This window comes from Strix uralensis, chromosome 2 (genome assembly GCF_047716275.1).
Source record: "Strix uralensis isolate ZFMK-TIS-50842 chromosome 2, bStrUra1, whole genome shotgun sequence".
Taxonomy (NCBI): Eukaryota; Metazoa; Chordata; class Aves; order Strigiformes; family Strigidae; genus Strix; species Strix uralensis.
Window position 1 is genome coordinate 117,538,195 of NC_133973.1, and position 16,543 is coordinate 117,554,737.

General features: G+C 36.8%; 1 protein-coding gene across 2 annotated transcripts in view; it reads left to right on the forward strand.

The window, feature by feature from the left end:
- The window catches only part of MIPEP (mitochondrial intermediate peptidase), a 79,184-nt gene extending 63,817 nt beyond the window's left edge, over positions 1-15,367 (forward strand). The window contains exons 17-19 of one of the 2 annotated variants that reach the window (XM_074860022.1): positions 4,869-4,990; positions 5,771-5,844; positions 15,118-15,367. In XM_074860022.1, the coding sequence (XP_074716123.1) occupies positions 4,869-4,990; positions 5,771-5,844; positions 15,118-15,212 (291 nt within the window). In that variant the 3' untranslated portion in view covers positions 15,213-15,367. The remainder of the gene's footprint in view (positions 1-4,868; positions 4,991-5,770; positions 5,845-15,117) is intronic. The other variant, XM_074860023.1, reaches the window with a different exon arrangement.
- Positions 15,368-16,543: the final 1,176 nt, after the last annotated feature.

A 16,543-nucleotide genomic window follows, 5' to 3' on the forward strand; every position in this document is an offset into this window, starting at 1 on the left:
AGGAGATAGGTTGGCTGCTCCTCTATTGGGTTCCCTGCCAGAATAAGAATTTAATTAAGAAGGGGGAGGGCACCAAATATAATCTGCATCAAATGTTGTTCCTCGTGGAAACTATTCAACAACTTGCCCATTGATATAATTACTGTAGCACACATTTTGTAATTAGAAGGCTTAAATGACGAAAATACTTTTCTTAATTTAGTGTTGGGTCTTTTCAGGTTCTCACTTGTGTTTTTTGTCTTAAGATGCAAAGCAAAATGGGCTTAAATATACTTTGGAGTAACTGATGTCACAGCAGAAACTGTTGGAAAAGCATTTTGAAAAGTCGAAGCAGTAGTCAAGAATTTATGTAGGTTCTTTTTTTTTCCTTTCCAAAAGATCTAGTAGATTTTGTAGCACTGATTCCATGTAATTAGTAGAGCTCCATAGAACAGTGATTACCCACACTCAAACAAAAGCTAGGTTAGTATACATTAAGCTACCTGTACTTCATTTCTTTTGGTTTTGTCTTTTTAGAATCACATCTAAATTTTTATATCAGGTTATTTTTGTGATAATCTTAACAGTTCTAAATTTAGAATTATTGAATAAATCATTGAATCCTGTATTAGTTTATGTAGTCTTCAAAACAGTTTAGTTTAACTGATCCTACCGTATTAAAATCAATGAAGTGGCTTGACTTTTAAATAGAAGATAGAAGTTGTAGTAAATAATGCAAATTTCTCCTAGAGCAGTAGTCCTATCCTCCAAGGATAACAGGATAAATACTTCTGTCCTCTGACTACAAAGGAAGCCTATGTGACTAGTTTGGGCAAGAAACCTAGTTAAGGTAGCTAAATGAACTGAATCTCACCCTGAGAATGTATCCTACAAGGACTTTGTAAAAAATTCCTCATCAGGTGTAAGAATATACAAGTATCATTGAGATATTTTTGTTACACGATGGGATGGAAAGCCATTGTGTGTGGAATTTTGGAAATATTTCGGAAATGGTTATAAGAGAAGATTGATAATGCTGGTGGAAAAAAGGCCCCTTTAATAATGGCAGTGGATCAGTCGCACACCTTTATTTCAGTCTGTTGTGTTGGATAAAAAGCAGGCATGAACATGACCTGTGGATGGCATATTATCATAACCCATGGGCTATGCTGTAAAATGCACTGTTTTATAAACTCCTGGAATGGGTTCATGGAACTTTTTGAAGTAGGTGATTACTCAGAGCCTTCATTAACTTTCTAGCTGCTTACCAAAAATACAACATTTAATAAGGAGAGTGCCCTAGTTCTACATGTCTAGCCTTTACCCTTTCCAAAAGGGAAATTGATATGTCATCTTTTTTTTTTTTTAATATGGGGAAATCATTCAGCATTGGAAATAGCACAAGAAATCAAGTAATTTTGCATCTATAGCCAATTTTATTAAAATGGAGTTTTATGCTAAAAGGTGAACCATTTAGTTTTAAATACATTTACAATGACATGTTTATTTTTATTGATAATAGAATTTTTAAAAGGAGTATTAGCCTATATATTCTTGGGCTTTTTGAATGTTTTATTGCCTAGACTGTAATCTCATCTGTATAAAGTAGGAAGAGTTTTTTAATGCAGGCAGGTAGCTCCTTGTGAATTATGGTAGAGGATGTGTTTTAATATTTAAATATTTGTTTACAGGTAGCTAAATCCAGTTGTGGAAAGCTAATTGCTGCAACAGCATAGAATCACAAGATGTACTTGAGCAATGTAATAGGTACCGGGTAGTGGTGAAATATTGAAGATTGGGAGTTTCTGATCAGAAACTTTGTGTGAGGACTGAGAAAAAAGGTAGTGACAGGGAATGATGACATGCTGGAGTTATTCATACTCTACAGTGAGGAAAATCTGTACTGGTTGAAAAAAAAAATTAAAATTGAATATAGGCTTCAGACTTCACTAGGGAATAGCAGTGTTTATAATCAGATTTCCTTGACTGCTGTTTGCAATAGGAAAACAATCTTAGTTGCAGTATGCCTTTGAGGGTGGTAGTCATCTTATGTAACTTGAGCTATCTAAAAGCCTCCTCAAATGCAGGGAGAGAGATGAGCCGTGTCTTTCCTTGGTCCTTCTATATCCTTTCGTTTTCCCTTTTGAAAGGAAGCAATGTGAAGTTTCTTAAGTATATTAGCAAAAACAAGGTCAAACAAAATGTCTTATATTTGAACAGAGGGTACTGAGGCCTGTTTTAGGTGCAGACTCTCAAACAAGCTTTTGGCCTTGGACAGGTTGCTGAGACGTTCTTTTCTCCTTGCTTACTTGTGATAGTTTCAACAAACCTGATGAATGGAATAGTTGATCATCCTGGAAGTGCAGATGAGCTGTTTTAGGTGCAGACCATTAAATGCAAGAGCATTTGATGTGAACGATGTAATCTGATCTGTTAAGGAAGACATACTGTTCTAGTTAGTTTATATGATGCATTAAAATAATTCCTTTCTGATGGGAGAGGTAGAAACATTCTTCCCTATGTCAAGCTCACAGAAATTTCTTTTTCTGCTACAAAAAAAATATAAACTTGGGTTTTTCACTGAAATGATCTATTTGGAAATTTGTTTAAATTTCTGAGTATGTGAAACCATCAGTAAAACTTTCCACATTCCTGAGAGAGTTCTGCTTTAAAGTTGAAACTTTTAATCCTAACTTTGAAAACTTACTATACAATAAAATAAAAAGTAACGTGTTTTCATGCTCTGTCTTCTAAAAATGTAGGCTCTCTGATCTGTTTCAAAATGTGCTTTTAGTTTAGTGATTATGGTTATAATTAAGGGACTAGTTAGAAAAACTGTAGCTAAAAGTATAAACATGGCAACCACAATACTTTTCAGAGCAAACTGGAGAGTCTGTATCCAAGTTGAATGTTTTTATGTACTTGCATTACAATGAGATACAGTACAGTTGGTGTTTATTTTAAACAAAAGAAAGAAAAAGTTAATAGTTCTTAAGAATTTGCATCATTGATCAAGACCCACAGGCAAATTGAAGACTGGAGACATTTTTTCATCTTCTCTAACTTTGCTGCTCCTACTTCAGACTAGTTGTGTAGACTACCAGTAGAGGCTAGATTGCTCACCCATGGCAAATTCCATCTCTCTGTGACACCTGTCTTAGGGTGAAGATAACCATCTTGTTAAAAATAGTTTTTGAATGGCTGAATTATGGCTAACATTGAGAACTTTATTTGTAGGTGTGGCTCAGAAAAGGAGCTAACAACTTTGTTTCTCATCAGCTGTTCACAATGATTTAGATTATAGGCCTCTGTTTCCTACCTCTTTTAAGGTAAAAAGACAAATTAAAAGCCAATACTTTCTTTATTGACCCTCTCAGTTGGTAATTTTTTTTTTTAACATACACATACATCTTTGACTTGGCTAATGGAGAATAAGATGATGATCAGCACTTTCTTGAATGAAGAAACAGTTTATTTCAGCTGTTAAAAATCAGGATATTGTTACTTACAGTGTGATAAAGAATCACAGTCAAATAGTTCTGGAAAATTGCTAATGCCCCTTTAATTTTCTGTTTGGCTGCCTCAGAATTTCAGCCGTCGACTCTAGGATAACAACAAGCATCTGACATCCCATGGATTTAAAATTAAAACATCTGTTATGCTACTTTATTGTTTATCTTCTAGTTCCTCTTTAAAACTCTGTTTTCTATAGTACCTACAAAAATCTTGACAACAGTCACATTAAAAGAATGTTAAGAGCTTTGGCTTTGGATAGGAGGACAAATAAGATATGGGACTTGTCTCTTCTTTGGTTTCCTCAGAGAGCCAAAACGACAGACTAAGTTTCTCACTCCTTCATATATAAATTCATCCATCTTCAGGTCAAAAATATATGCACAAATCTGTTGAGAAACAATGTCTTTTTGGCTTGGATCTACTTGCCTTTCCACATTGTACCAGAGAGGTGATGAAATCTTCATCCTTGGAGATGCTGAGACTTCAGACGGAGCCCTGAGAAACCTCATCAAAGTTGTCTCTGCTTTGAGCACAGATTGGACCAGATGACCTTTGGAGGTCTCTCCCAATTGAAATTACTCTCTTACGGTCAGGGGGAAAAAAAAAAAAAAGATTTCTGTGAAAGTAAGGCTGATACTTCTGATTTTCTCTGGTAAGAAAACGTAAGTAAACAGTCAACATCAAACAGCATTAAAGGAGGAGCCCGTCATCACTGGAATGAGTCATAAAGCCAAGTAACAATACATAAATGAATAACAATGTAATTATGGATGATAGTCTGCTATATATATGCATTTAAAAATGTGCAAACAAATCTATGAACAATGACATTGCATGTGGATGTAATTTGTCTACCTCTGAGTTTTTTGGCATATGGTAGGCTGTATTTTTTTGTAGTATTAAATGCCAGTCCCTATTATCAGTTGTTTGTGGCAGGAGTTTATAAACTGAACTTTTCCAGGTGTGACACTGCACTTAACCACATGGAAAATGATAAAATGTGGTGTTACTTTTAATAAGGTCATTGTGGGGTTTTTTCAGGACCTGTAGAACAACATAGCTATTATCAAATAGGAATATATTTTTTTTTCTGCTTGGTTTTCTCTCCTTCTGACCCTGTTTTATGTATAATTTCAATTCTGATGATCAGTATATTGGATATACAGTATTTAGATTGAAAAATGCTTCATATAATAAAGGATGTGTTCATTCTGCAATTTCTGGTGGTGATTGGATTTTTCTTTTTTCTGTTTTTTTTAAACTGTTTGTCATTAGTATCAGATTTCTTCCATCATACTTCAAAAAATGCCAAACAATTTAAAGGATTTAAAAGATGACTTCTGTTCTATTTTTTGTTTGCTTTCTCCTTACAGGCCTGGCAGCTGCGATTCAGTCATCTTGTGGGGTACGGTGCCAAATATTACTCCTACCTCATGTCTAGGGCTGTTGCCTCCATGGTGTGGAAACAGTGTTTTGCTCAGGACCCGTTTGATAGGTAAAAACAGAGAAAATATTAAGTAGAATGAAGTGTCATGCTACTTGCTTCTGGAAAACATGAAACAAATGAGGCCGCGTAGGTTGATGGGCTTTTTTAGTGACAATTCGTTTTTAAGCCTTTTTCTCGTTTTTTAAGAGGATTACAAAACAGGAAATAACCACAGGTATAAAGTGTACTTTGGGACATGTTCATTGGTGCAAAAAAATTCATGTTGGTGTTTTAAAATACAGGTGTGCCAGTTGGGAGGCACTGAAATCCATATTTAGCTGTAATTAGAGAGCTTGATTTTCATAGGTGCCTAATTAATTGTAATTTTCTATTGAAATCAAAGCTACTGTGGGTATTCAGGCTTCATGTCACCAACTTCAAAGCTAAGTATAGCTATCCTACTTACTTTGCTTTGTGAAATTAAAAAGTAAATTGTGAGATCAAAAATTGTAAGTGTTCTTATACCTTAGCTGAATGTTCAGAGCATTGTAACAGCAACTTTTCCACTTGGAGCAATGCAGGCTGAAATGTTGTTCACAAATTAACTTTTATAAACACCAACACATATATTCATATGTATAAAATTTGTCTAGTTCAGTTACTCATAGTACAATTTTAAATGTAATTTGAATTTGAGGAGTCAACGTGGAATCGAGGCAGTCATTGTTTCAGGGTGGAAAATTTCATTTGATCTCTTTCTCTGAGTTATGTCAAGATCCTAGAAGCAAATCTGACTGAAAGCTGAACAGGTTGCATTTGCAGATGGCTCTAACATCTGTGTTTCTCCAGGGCAATGGGTGAGCGTTATCGTAGAGAGATGCTGGCACACGGCGGTGGAAAAGAGCCCATACTTATGGTTCAAGGTAGAAGAAAATTAGAACTGTTTTATTTCCTTGCTCAAGGAGGAAATTATTTAACTGCATTTCCCAATTTGGTCTTTTTAGTTATGATTTTCATTGGATTTATGAAAGAAAACTTGTTAATTTATTTAGTTAAGGGGACTGGTTGTCAACTTTGTCATGGTCAGTAGAACTCCTTGTGATATACAGAATAAAAACACACACAGTTGGGGTGAAGTGTTCGAAGGGGTTGTATTACAAGGCTATCTAAAGAATTCAGAACAAGAGTATCTCATACTTGAAGGAAGACAGATGATGCCATTTTGGATACAAAAAATGAGTAACTTTTACATACATGGAATTCATAATACATCTGGTTATTCTGTATAGAAGAATTTGAACTTGTTTGGCCTTGTAATTTTAGCATCATCAAAATAGCTTTGGTTGTATTAGTACTTTGAGTATCCATTCTCATGCAATAGAAGTCTGAAGACTCTAATAAAGAAGACTGGAAGTCCAAAGACTGTAATAAATTTCATTATTCCTCTCAATACCATATTTGCCTTTTGAATCTGGAAAGTAACTTTTAAAAATCATTCATAGTGATAGCAAAAATACCATACTTCCTATATTAAAAAATAACGTCAGGAGAATTAAACAAGTTTTGAGAAACTGCTGACTTTATCTCAAATCACGATGAAGACGTTCCTCTGTAATGTTGCAGTATTCAGGCCAAACATTTTTACATTAGTGTTGCTGTTCCTGATATGAGCACTTGGTAAGTACTTCATCTAATGGGACATCTTTCAAGTCACTCTGAAATTCTTAATATTAAAGATGAATATTAATTAATTGGCCTCTGTTCACTCTGGTTTGGTAGACTGGAAATTGTGAGGGGTTTTTTTCTACAGATAAGGAAGACAGTGGTAATGTATCTGTATTTCACCATGAAATTGGCACAGTTTCATAACTAGAACACTTCAGTTCTTTGACCTATCTGTTTATATTTGAGGCCATAACCTCTGGTCTCTCTAGACTTATCATTCTCTAGATTAGTCTATTTATATTTCTGATCTACAGGGTTGCTTTTCATTCAGCATGACTTTGCAAACTTGCCTTTCTTTACTGTTCTTGAAGAATCTGTGTTTGTAACTTCAAAAAGCCCAAATTTGTGGATTAAGTAGTTGCAAGACATGAATGTATATCTTTACAAGTAAATCTAATTATTATATTGTAAGTCATATGGTAGAGAAAGAAAGAATGTTTTTAAATGCCAGTTATGCCTATCATCTCTTCTATTTCTGGGATGTATTTCTAATTTTACTGAGCATGGAATCTTCCTGGAATGTCCTAGAGGCTATGTTGAAGTTGCTGGCAGTGTGCTCTCTTGAATCAAATATTATTTGAATGAATTGTGCAAAATTCATCTGTGGATGGGCTTATACAAAATCTGTGAAAGTACAGCTGGATTTCCCCCTTGCATGTGAGTGAACACTGGAACGTGGTACAACTGGGGCTCAGATACGCATCAGGTATTTTAGATAAAACTTGCTACTGAAATTAATCTGAAAAAGTGGCATCTTAGTACAGGAAATTCCAAGTTTATTTTAAGTTTAAAGGAAATCCAAAGATTATGAAGTCTGGCAAGGTACAGTGAAAGCACACCAACAAGTTTTACTCTTGTAATGCAGTAATTAGATGTTTTAAGCATTTCAGTATTCATAGTCCTCATGTTTATAGTCCTCAATTCATTTACTGCAGATAGTACATCAGTGAGTTGCCAGGACCAATGGTGAATGATGAAGAGGTGATAGCGGTACAGCCTGGGGTTTGAAGAAGATAGCAAGCTAAGCTATGTTTAAGGAATAGTTGTGCATACTGCAGGGCAGTGAACTTGACATTAGTGATAGAATAATTGGATTTGATGATGTGACCAAAAAAAATCTATGTATAAAAGATATGCAGTTTGATTTTTAATTTTTTAATTTAAATCAGTAAATCCATAAACCACTAAATGGAACTGTCTGTCACTTTAAGGTCAGTAACTGGAGTGTACCTGCTTGGTGTGTTTGTTCACATGTAATAGGAGAACCAGATAGCAGTAACTCATCTGTGTCAGCATGAGTGATACTGGTGATAAGAGAACAGGCTATGATTTACAAAAAATGGCAGAAGTTTTCAAGATGTTTTCACAGAATTGCAGAATTATAGAATAGTTGAGGTTGGAAGGGACCTCTGGAGGTCATGTAGTCTAACTCACCTGCTCAAGAAGGGCTCCCTAGAGCTGGTTGCCCAGGACCATGTCCAGATGGCTTTTAAATATGTCCAGGGAGGGAGACTGTGCAGCCTCTAGGGGCAACCTGTGCCGGTGCTCAGTTACCATCACAGGGAAGAAGTGTTTGCTGATGTTCAGAGGGAACCTCCTGTGTGTCCGTTTGTACCCATTGCCTCTGGTCCTGTCACTGGGCACCACTGACAAAAGCCTGGCTCTATCCTCTTTGCACCCTCCTTCCAGGTATTTATACTCATTAGTATAGTCCCCCTGAGCTGTCTCTTCTCTAGGCTGAACAGTCCCAGCTCTTTCAGCCCTTTCTGGTGGAAGAGGTGCTCCAGTCCCTTCATCATCTTCATGGCCCTTTGTTGGACACTCTCCAGTAACTACATGTCTCTCTTGTACTGAGGCGGCCAGCACTGGACACAGCACTCTCCAGGTGTGGCCTCACCAGTGCAGAGACGAGGGGAAGGATCACCTCCCTTGACCTGCTGTCAATACTTTGTCTAATGCAACCCAGGATGCCATTCACCTTCTTTGCAGCAAGGGCCCAGTGCTGGCTCATGTTCAACTTGGTGTCCACCAAGACCCCCAGGTTGTTTTCTGCAAAGCTGTTTTCTTGCTGGGTGGCCCCCAGCATATGTTGGTGCCTGGGGTTGTTCCTCCCCAGGTGCAAGACTTAATACTTCTCTTTGTGAACTCTGTCCCATCATCCAGATCATTAATGAAGAAAGGCTGAGAGAGTTGGGGTTGTTTAGCGTAGAGAAGAGAAGAGAAGGCTCTGGGGAGACCTTATAGTGGCCTTCCAGTACTTAAAGGGGGCCTACAGGAAAGATGGGGAGGGACTCTTTACAAGGGCATGTAGTAATAGGACAAGGGGTAACAGTTTTAAACTGGCAGAGGGTAGATTTAGATTAGATATAAGGAAGAAATTCTTTCCTGTGAGGGTGGTGAGACACTGGAACAGGTTGCCCAGAGAAGCTGTGGCTGCCCCCTCCCTGGCAGTGTTCAAGGCCAGGTTGGACGGGGCTTTGAGCAACCTGGTCTAGTGGAAGGTGTCCCTGCCCATGGCAGGGGGTTGGAACTAGATGACCTTTGAGGTTCTTTCCAACCCAAACCATTCTATGATCCTGTGTTAAACAGGACTGGACCCAGTATTGATCCCTGGGGTACACTGCTAGCTACTGGACTCCAACTCCCTCTGAGCCTGCCCATTCAACCAGTTTTTAAACCACCTCACTCTCTGACCATCCAGCTCATACATCACAGCTTCTCTATGAGGATCCTTACAGTGTCAGAAACCTTGCTGAAGTGCAGGTAGACAATATCCATGGCTCTCCCTTCATCTACTAGGTCATTTGTTTCATCACATAAGAATATCAAGTTGGTTAAGTATGATTTGCCCTTGGTGAATCCTTGGTGCCTATTCCCGATGATTTTTTTTTGTTGTTGTTGTTTGTGAGCCTGGAAATGGTTTCCAGGATTAGCTGCTCCACCACTTTTGTAGGGATTGAGGTGAGACTGACTAGCCTGTAGTTCCCTGGGTTCTCCTTCTTGCCCTTCTTGAAGATAGAAGTGACATTTGCTTTTTTCCAGTCTTTTGTCACTTCTCCCAGTGGCTGTGATTGGTGAAAGATTACTGAGAGTTGCCTCGCAATTCCATCTGCTAGCTCCCTCAGCACTCATGGGTGCATTGCATCAGGGCCTGTCAGCTTATGTACATTCAGTTTGCTTAAGTATTCCCTGAGTGGATCCTCTTCCATTGAGGGTACATCTTTCTTGCTTCAGATTATCTCCTTGGCCACTTTTGTATTCTGAATTTCACTTTTACACTCTATATTTCTTTAATATTAAACAGAAATTTTAAAAGATATTCAAGATCATAAAAATAACCAGAATTAATCAGCAGATTCCTTGCCTGTGCATATTGTGATGTTCATTTGTAGACAGTGCAAAACTTAAAACAAGCATGCTTGAATGACTCCCTGAAAAATGAAATTGAGGTGACTCAGGTCTTTTGACAAGTTAATAATTTGATTGTTTGGGATTATTTCATGTTAAATTGTAGAACACACATGATGGAAAAGCTTATAATATGTTTATACTTAATTGCTCTGTATTATAAAAATTGAGAATGTAAGGAAAAAAGTAAGAACAGCTACTTGTTCTTTAATTTGTTTAGGCTCAATCACTTCTGACTCCTTTTGCTGTGTTTTTTTCCTTTTCATTATGGATGTTCCAGAATACTTGATTTCCATCTTTTCTTGGTTTTCATCAGCTGCAGAACTGTACTCCCATAGCAGATGACCAAACAGATTCCTGATTAAAGACAGATTCCACCAAACTTAAAAGCTTGTTGATTTTACTCTTCTTCAGGGAAACGGTCCAGATTCTGTGTTCACTAGTGCCATATTTCAAAAACTGTAGGCTGTTATTTCAGGCATTTTCTTTTATATAAAGAAATGTGCTTGTACAAGTCTGACTTTTGGATGCATGTATGTAGCCTCACCCTTGAAGTGCTTCTGTATCTCATTGTGAAGTTAGCCATATTCATTGACTGATAACAGATAACTTCACAAGTGCATTTCATTTATACAGTTTTTTTGTTAAGATTTTATTCTCAGAAGCTATCTATTGTCTTTCTTTTGTGTTTGGATATGACCCTAGCTTTTAATCTTTCTCCCACATGATTCCGTAGATGTACTGATGAGGGAAGATAAAGGATCTGACCTGCCATCCAGTGGTGTTACTGACAAGATTCCTGTTTGGACTAGTCTTTAATTAGAAAACACAATATACTTTTTGTTGTTTGGATTTGATTCTCTTGGCATTTGTTTCCATTTAAAAAAAAAAAAAAGAAAAACAAAAAAACAACACAAAGGCTTTATGAAACCTTTTTAACGTGTTTCTGATGTGACCCCTTTTATCTTACCCCTTTGATAATCTACAAAATACAGAAATAGCCACAAATATGGATAGCAGGAGCAATTAAAAAATGAGTGAACAATGCTTTGTCCAAGAGGCTTTCTTTTTTTTTTTTCTTAGAGAGGAAATACAGTTTGAGAAGAGCTTGATTCCTATGTCATTTTTGGGTTGGCCACATGGCTCTGGTAGACTCTCTCCTTTCTAGGACTACATGGCATTAGGGATTCCAAATTCTTTTAAAGATATGTAATCCTGGTGTCCCTTCCAGGTCCAGTTGTGTGCTGGTTGCAGGTCTGAACAAGATTCAGGTGTGCACCATCCCTCCCCCTCTCCCTTGGCACTCCCTGCCTGGAGAGAAACACAGGTACATAGGCAGAAAGTGAACTGCAGTGTAAAAAGTGCTGGGTTGGATGATCTGGGAACAGAGCATGGAACACATCCTGGAGTGAGCTTCTCCTGCAGTTTTGATGCAGTCACATTGCCCTTTGGGTCTCTGAAGAAGTCCTCATGCAAAATACATACAAAGTTGTGTTCTTGATTTGTTAATGCTGTGTTATATTGCAGAGTCATACTCAGCTGTGTACATACATGGTAATCAAACCACCTGAATGTGTAAATAAACATGCATTTACTCCAATGCAGTTTGAAAATTTGTTTTTCCATGCCTCAAATTGTATTTTGTGGAATAATTATGATTTGAAGAGGCTGTAAAAATCTTCAGATAATTATTTTATGTCTCTTTGAAAATATAAGAAATATGCATAAATCCTAAAAGGTGATGTGAACGGCAACATACGTTAACTCAAACTACACGGACCCAAAATAATTAGTGTTTCAAAGGGGCAGAGGCCAAATTTTGCCACAGGCTTTATTCTTCTCCCAGTTTTCAGTGATTGTAGGTTATAGCTAACCATCTCTCAAAAGGGTGTGGTTAACCACAGTGCTGTAATGTGAAAGGAAACTTCAAAGCAGAGAAGATAAGCTATGCAGTTGCCTTAGGCTTGGGAGAGACAGAGCTGAAATAGGAGTTGGGCTCAATGTATAAAATACACTCCTAGATTTTAAAACTGCAACCATCAGACCTTGTGGACATCTTACTAAATCATTTAGACTAAAGTGCTGAGTACTTACAATATATCAAAGCTGATCTTGCTTGGATATATTTTAATGGAGTTTAAAGGGAGACGTGACTATTCTTAACACATCTGTATAGAGTAAGAGGTTAAAACATGGAAATACCATCAGTGTCTGTTTCTTTTGGAGTTGTCTACTCTAAAATCTGTAGCTATTTATTTCATAAGGGCATGATCATTTTACTACTGTAGGAATTCTTCAGCAATGACTTCAGTTACTGTTCATCCTTCCTTTGCAAAAGCAAATTCTCCTAGTGTCTACTTTTGATGTCAGTGATGGGAAAATAGTAATGCAGTAGACCACTAATGCAAGAAATCTGAAATTGGTTTGTATTATCAAAAGTTGGAACTACTAGATAGGAGGTCATTTGACATCACTATTGCCAGAATGATTTTGAATTCTCCTACGTATTTAAAACAAACCATGTGGAGTCTAAATGAATGCAATTTCTAACAAGTTTTGAGTGAGATTTGGTAAGACTGTATTCAGCTACACTAAAATACATCCAAGTGTACTATAGTTAATAATGTTTCTTTTATTCATTTTGTAATACCCAGGGTTGTGATTTGAATGTTTTTGTTGTGATTTGCCATTTTTATGTAAGAGGGAAATCAGATCTACTTGAAGATAATCCCAGCATCAGTCCCTTCTCTTCCCTCTAATCATTATACTGTTAGCTTTTCTTCTTTTGCATCATATTGATAATAATAGTTTTAAGAATTGTTTGCAGGAGAATAAGTTTTAGTGTGTTGAAGGAATTGGCTAAACATCATCTGGGCTGGCTGTTTTTTATAAGTCATTATTGGAAGGGGTTTTTTTTGTATTTTGGGGAGTGGTGGTTATGTCTGTTATGGCCATCTTTATATATTGTCTATGTAGCATTACATCCCTCCATATTGATACCTGATAGAAAAGGGCATATTGGCTACAGAAAAATGGTTCTTTCATCTTAAAAATTGAAAGGAAGGAATAATTTCACCAACTTGAGATTTTTATACCTGAGCTGGTCATCGAGGTTTCCTTTCTGGGATACAGGGAATACTAGGTTCTTCATAGGCACAACTCATCATAAAATAGACCTCTGAAAAATGTCAGATGAGTGGCACCCATGAAGGTCTTCTGACTGTTCAGTCTCTAGAAATAGGGCCAGTTAGTTCAGATGTCAATGTCTGAGGCAAAATGAGGCCAAAAAAGGCGAAATGAGTTACACTGTTGGGGCTGGACTGATCCAGCTGAGTTTGGCTGAGCTCCAATAGTCATGCATGACAGTACATGTTCTAGTGGGCTGCCAGCCATGTCACCTTCTTAAGGCATTTTCTCCACTTCTGAGAAAACTGCAGGAAAATAATATGAGTTTAAACTGGAGATTTTCCAAGGCTGTTAGGAAGCAAATATGCATGTCCTCCAGCCGGCCCACTCAGGAACTTGAGAGAGGGAGTCTGCAAGAGGCTATGGCTCTCTGGGGAGGTTAGATTAGTAGCTGGTATCTAGACACATCTGTTTCTCAGCCCAGCATATATCAAGCCATTTTTCATTGTGAACTAAAAGTAATTCCACAGCAATTTTGCTAACATTAGAGTAGATGACAAGTTTACCAAGTATTTGGAAATATTAATTCTGTTCTCTTTCATTTTGAAAATGATGCAAATGATGCAAACTTAATTTAACAGCATTTCAGTCAGCCTATACATAGTACGAGATTTGTTTTGCTTTTAGTGCTCAGTATTAATCTACTGGGTCATAGAAATTTGTGTTGATACTTGCAACATGTTTAAATTAGATTGAAATGGGATTCTGTGAGGTCTTAGCAAGAAAATTCTTTTTGGTTGCTCACACGGAATTACCTCAAGTTGGTCTGTTTCCTGGTGGGTTTTGAATCATTGTGTTATAGTAAAAGATTCCGGTCTTTTAGCAGCATGCAATTATAATTTCCATTGAAAGCAAATACTGCTGAGGATGTGAAAGAATATAAAATTCTGTTCAGTAGGTACGCCGATCAGAAAGGGTAGAACAAGGTTATATTTACATTGGCAGTTGTCAGAAAGAACAGATCACTTCAAAGAAGTATGAAGCTGAAATTTTACATTATTTGGCAGCTGTACTGTTTTTTTTTTTCTGGTACAAGTAATGCAGTAAATTTCCATATATAATCTTGAAAATGTTAATAACAGCGAAAAGACCAACATTAATGTAATGTTAAGTACAAAGAAACGTCAGAAAATAATTTACAGGATATATTCTCATGCTTTCTAAAAACTGGGATTCTGGGGAGGAAGGTGTGAGATTTTTAGCTTCTCTGTTTATAGAATTACCTGACAAAGTACTTGAGCATGATTCTTCATTATGCTAATTTCCCTGTCTGTTATTCTGTAGCCATATGCTACAGCTAACAGATGAACTAATCAAAGTTCTTAATAAAAGGTAAGTCCTGGTACTGTAAAAAAGCAAAACTAAGACTGCAGTGCACTGAAAATGCTTTTGTTTGGGTATGTTTCATGCCTTGTGAAAAACTTCAGATATTTGTACTTTAAATACTAAATTAAATGCTTTTAAGATATGTAACACCTTGAGAAAAGATATTGCTTTTTCTGTCTCTGTCAGACCTGAGTCTCAGCAGATAAGGATTTAGGTACCTGCTCAATCGCTGATTTATTCTAGTCATTTAGAAATGACTGAGTCTATAGTTACATTGCTTTAAAATGGGTGTATTTCCCTGCTTAAGCAAGATTGTAATGACAAAAATCAGTTAACAATCTTGAAACCTGTCAATTCTGTGATAATGTGTAACAGGTAGATTGAGGAAATTAAATAATCTGTATGTATTATAATTACATTTATTTCTTGACAAAGAAACATGATATCAGTTTCTGTCATTCTGTGGCATTAAAAGCTAGCAGTAAATGTTATTGTCAAAGCTTTCAAGGTCATAGTATTCTTGCTAAGAGTCTGTTGTCTTGGTTTCGTAGGTATGCTTCAGAAATCACCTTCAGTTGAAGATTTTGTGGATGCTCTTGTTTCAGACTTAGACCAGGACTTCGAAACATTTATCACAGACTCATAAAAATGTTCAACAGAACTGAACTCTTTTATGGAAGATTGCATATGTCTTCGTAATTGTGGATAAAATACTGTTGTGACTTGTTTTGCTTCTTGGTGAACACTTGCAAAAGTTTGAATATTCATGTTGGTGGAACAATAATAAATAATTTCTTTGAATCACCTGGTTTCATTTATGAAGATGATGGCTTTCTGTTGCATAGGAATTTGAGAGAACAAATCCTCTAACATGTACTGTTAGAAAATTTGGTCTTGTTGGAAGAGCTGATTAAATGGGAATTGAACTCATCTTCAGGATGAGTGGAGTGGTATGAATGGTCTTTTGGTACGCACATTGCGTTCAGTATTAGGACATACCTGTTGAGTGTCATTACCCATTAACTGGGTCCTTTTGTCCTTTTATCTGTTATTTGGGTGTGTTTGTTTTATTGTGTAGTGGTGGTTCGGTTTCGCCCACCTCACTTTAAGGGCTTTACTGGATGAAGTCTCTCGTGTTTCAGCAAATACGGATTTACAGGCATTTTGGTGATTCCATTGCAGAGAACAATTACTGTGGAAATATGTTGGCAATGTTGCTGCATTAGGTATGGCCTGAATCTGGTCCCTGTTCACACGGAGTTTCCTTTTAATAATGGACGAGTGCTAGGGAACTATTTAAAGTATAGAAGGACAGGTTTTGGGGGAGACAAATTCATTCAAAACAAAGATGTTTTTCCAGGATAGGCTGGAGCAGTTTAAGGTTGCACATTATGTAGTGGGTGATGAACAACAGAAATACTATCAGTGGGGTTTTCTTTTTCTCTTGAAGTAAATTATGAAATGGTATTTGAGTGCCTATTTACAAAAAAAAGTGATTAATTTTTTCTCTAGAAATGTCCTTGTCTTTTAGAGGTCCTCTGTACGTTGTTACAAAAGGTATTGTAAGTGTCCTGCTCAGCAGAAAGGCAGTGAAAGAAGCATGAGAGGAAGAGAAACAAGGTTGAGAGATGAGGGAAAATAGGTGAGAGAGAAGCAAGTGAAGAATAAAGATAAAAAAGCTCAACCAGAAAAAGTGGATATTTGGGAAGGCATAAATAAGAGAGATGAATGGATTATTTGCGATTATTTACCCCTGTGTTTTAGCAGAATTTGTGCTATTGGTATCGTTTTATATTTTACCCTATTTTGTCAGTTTGTCTGGTTTTACATGGTGGGAATTTTTCTTGTATGAATAGCACTGCCATTCTACTAGAACTGGATTTAGACATTTTTAGATATGAAATGTTTTGATTAAACAATAGCAGGCGTATTTTTAGACATGCACCACAACAAGGCTTCTGTGTTGTACATCTGACT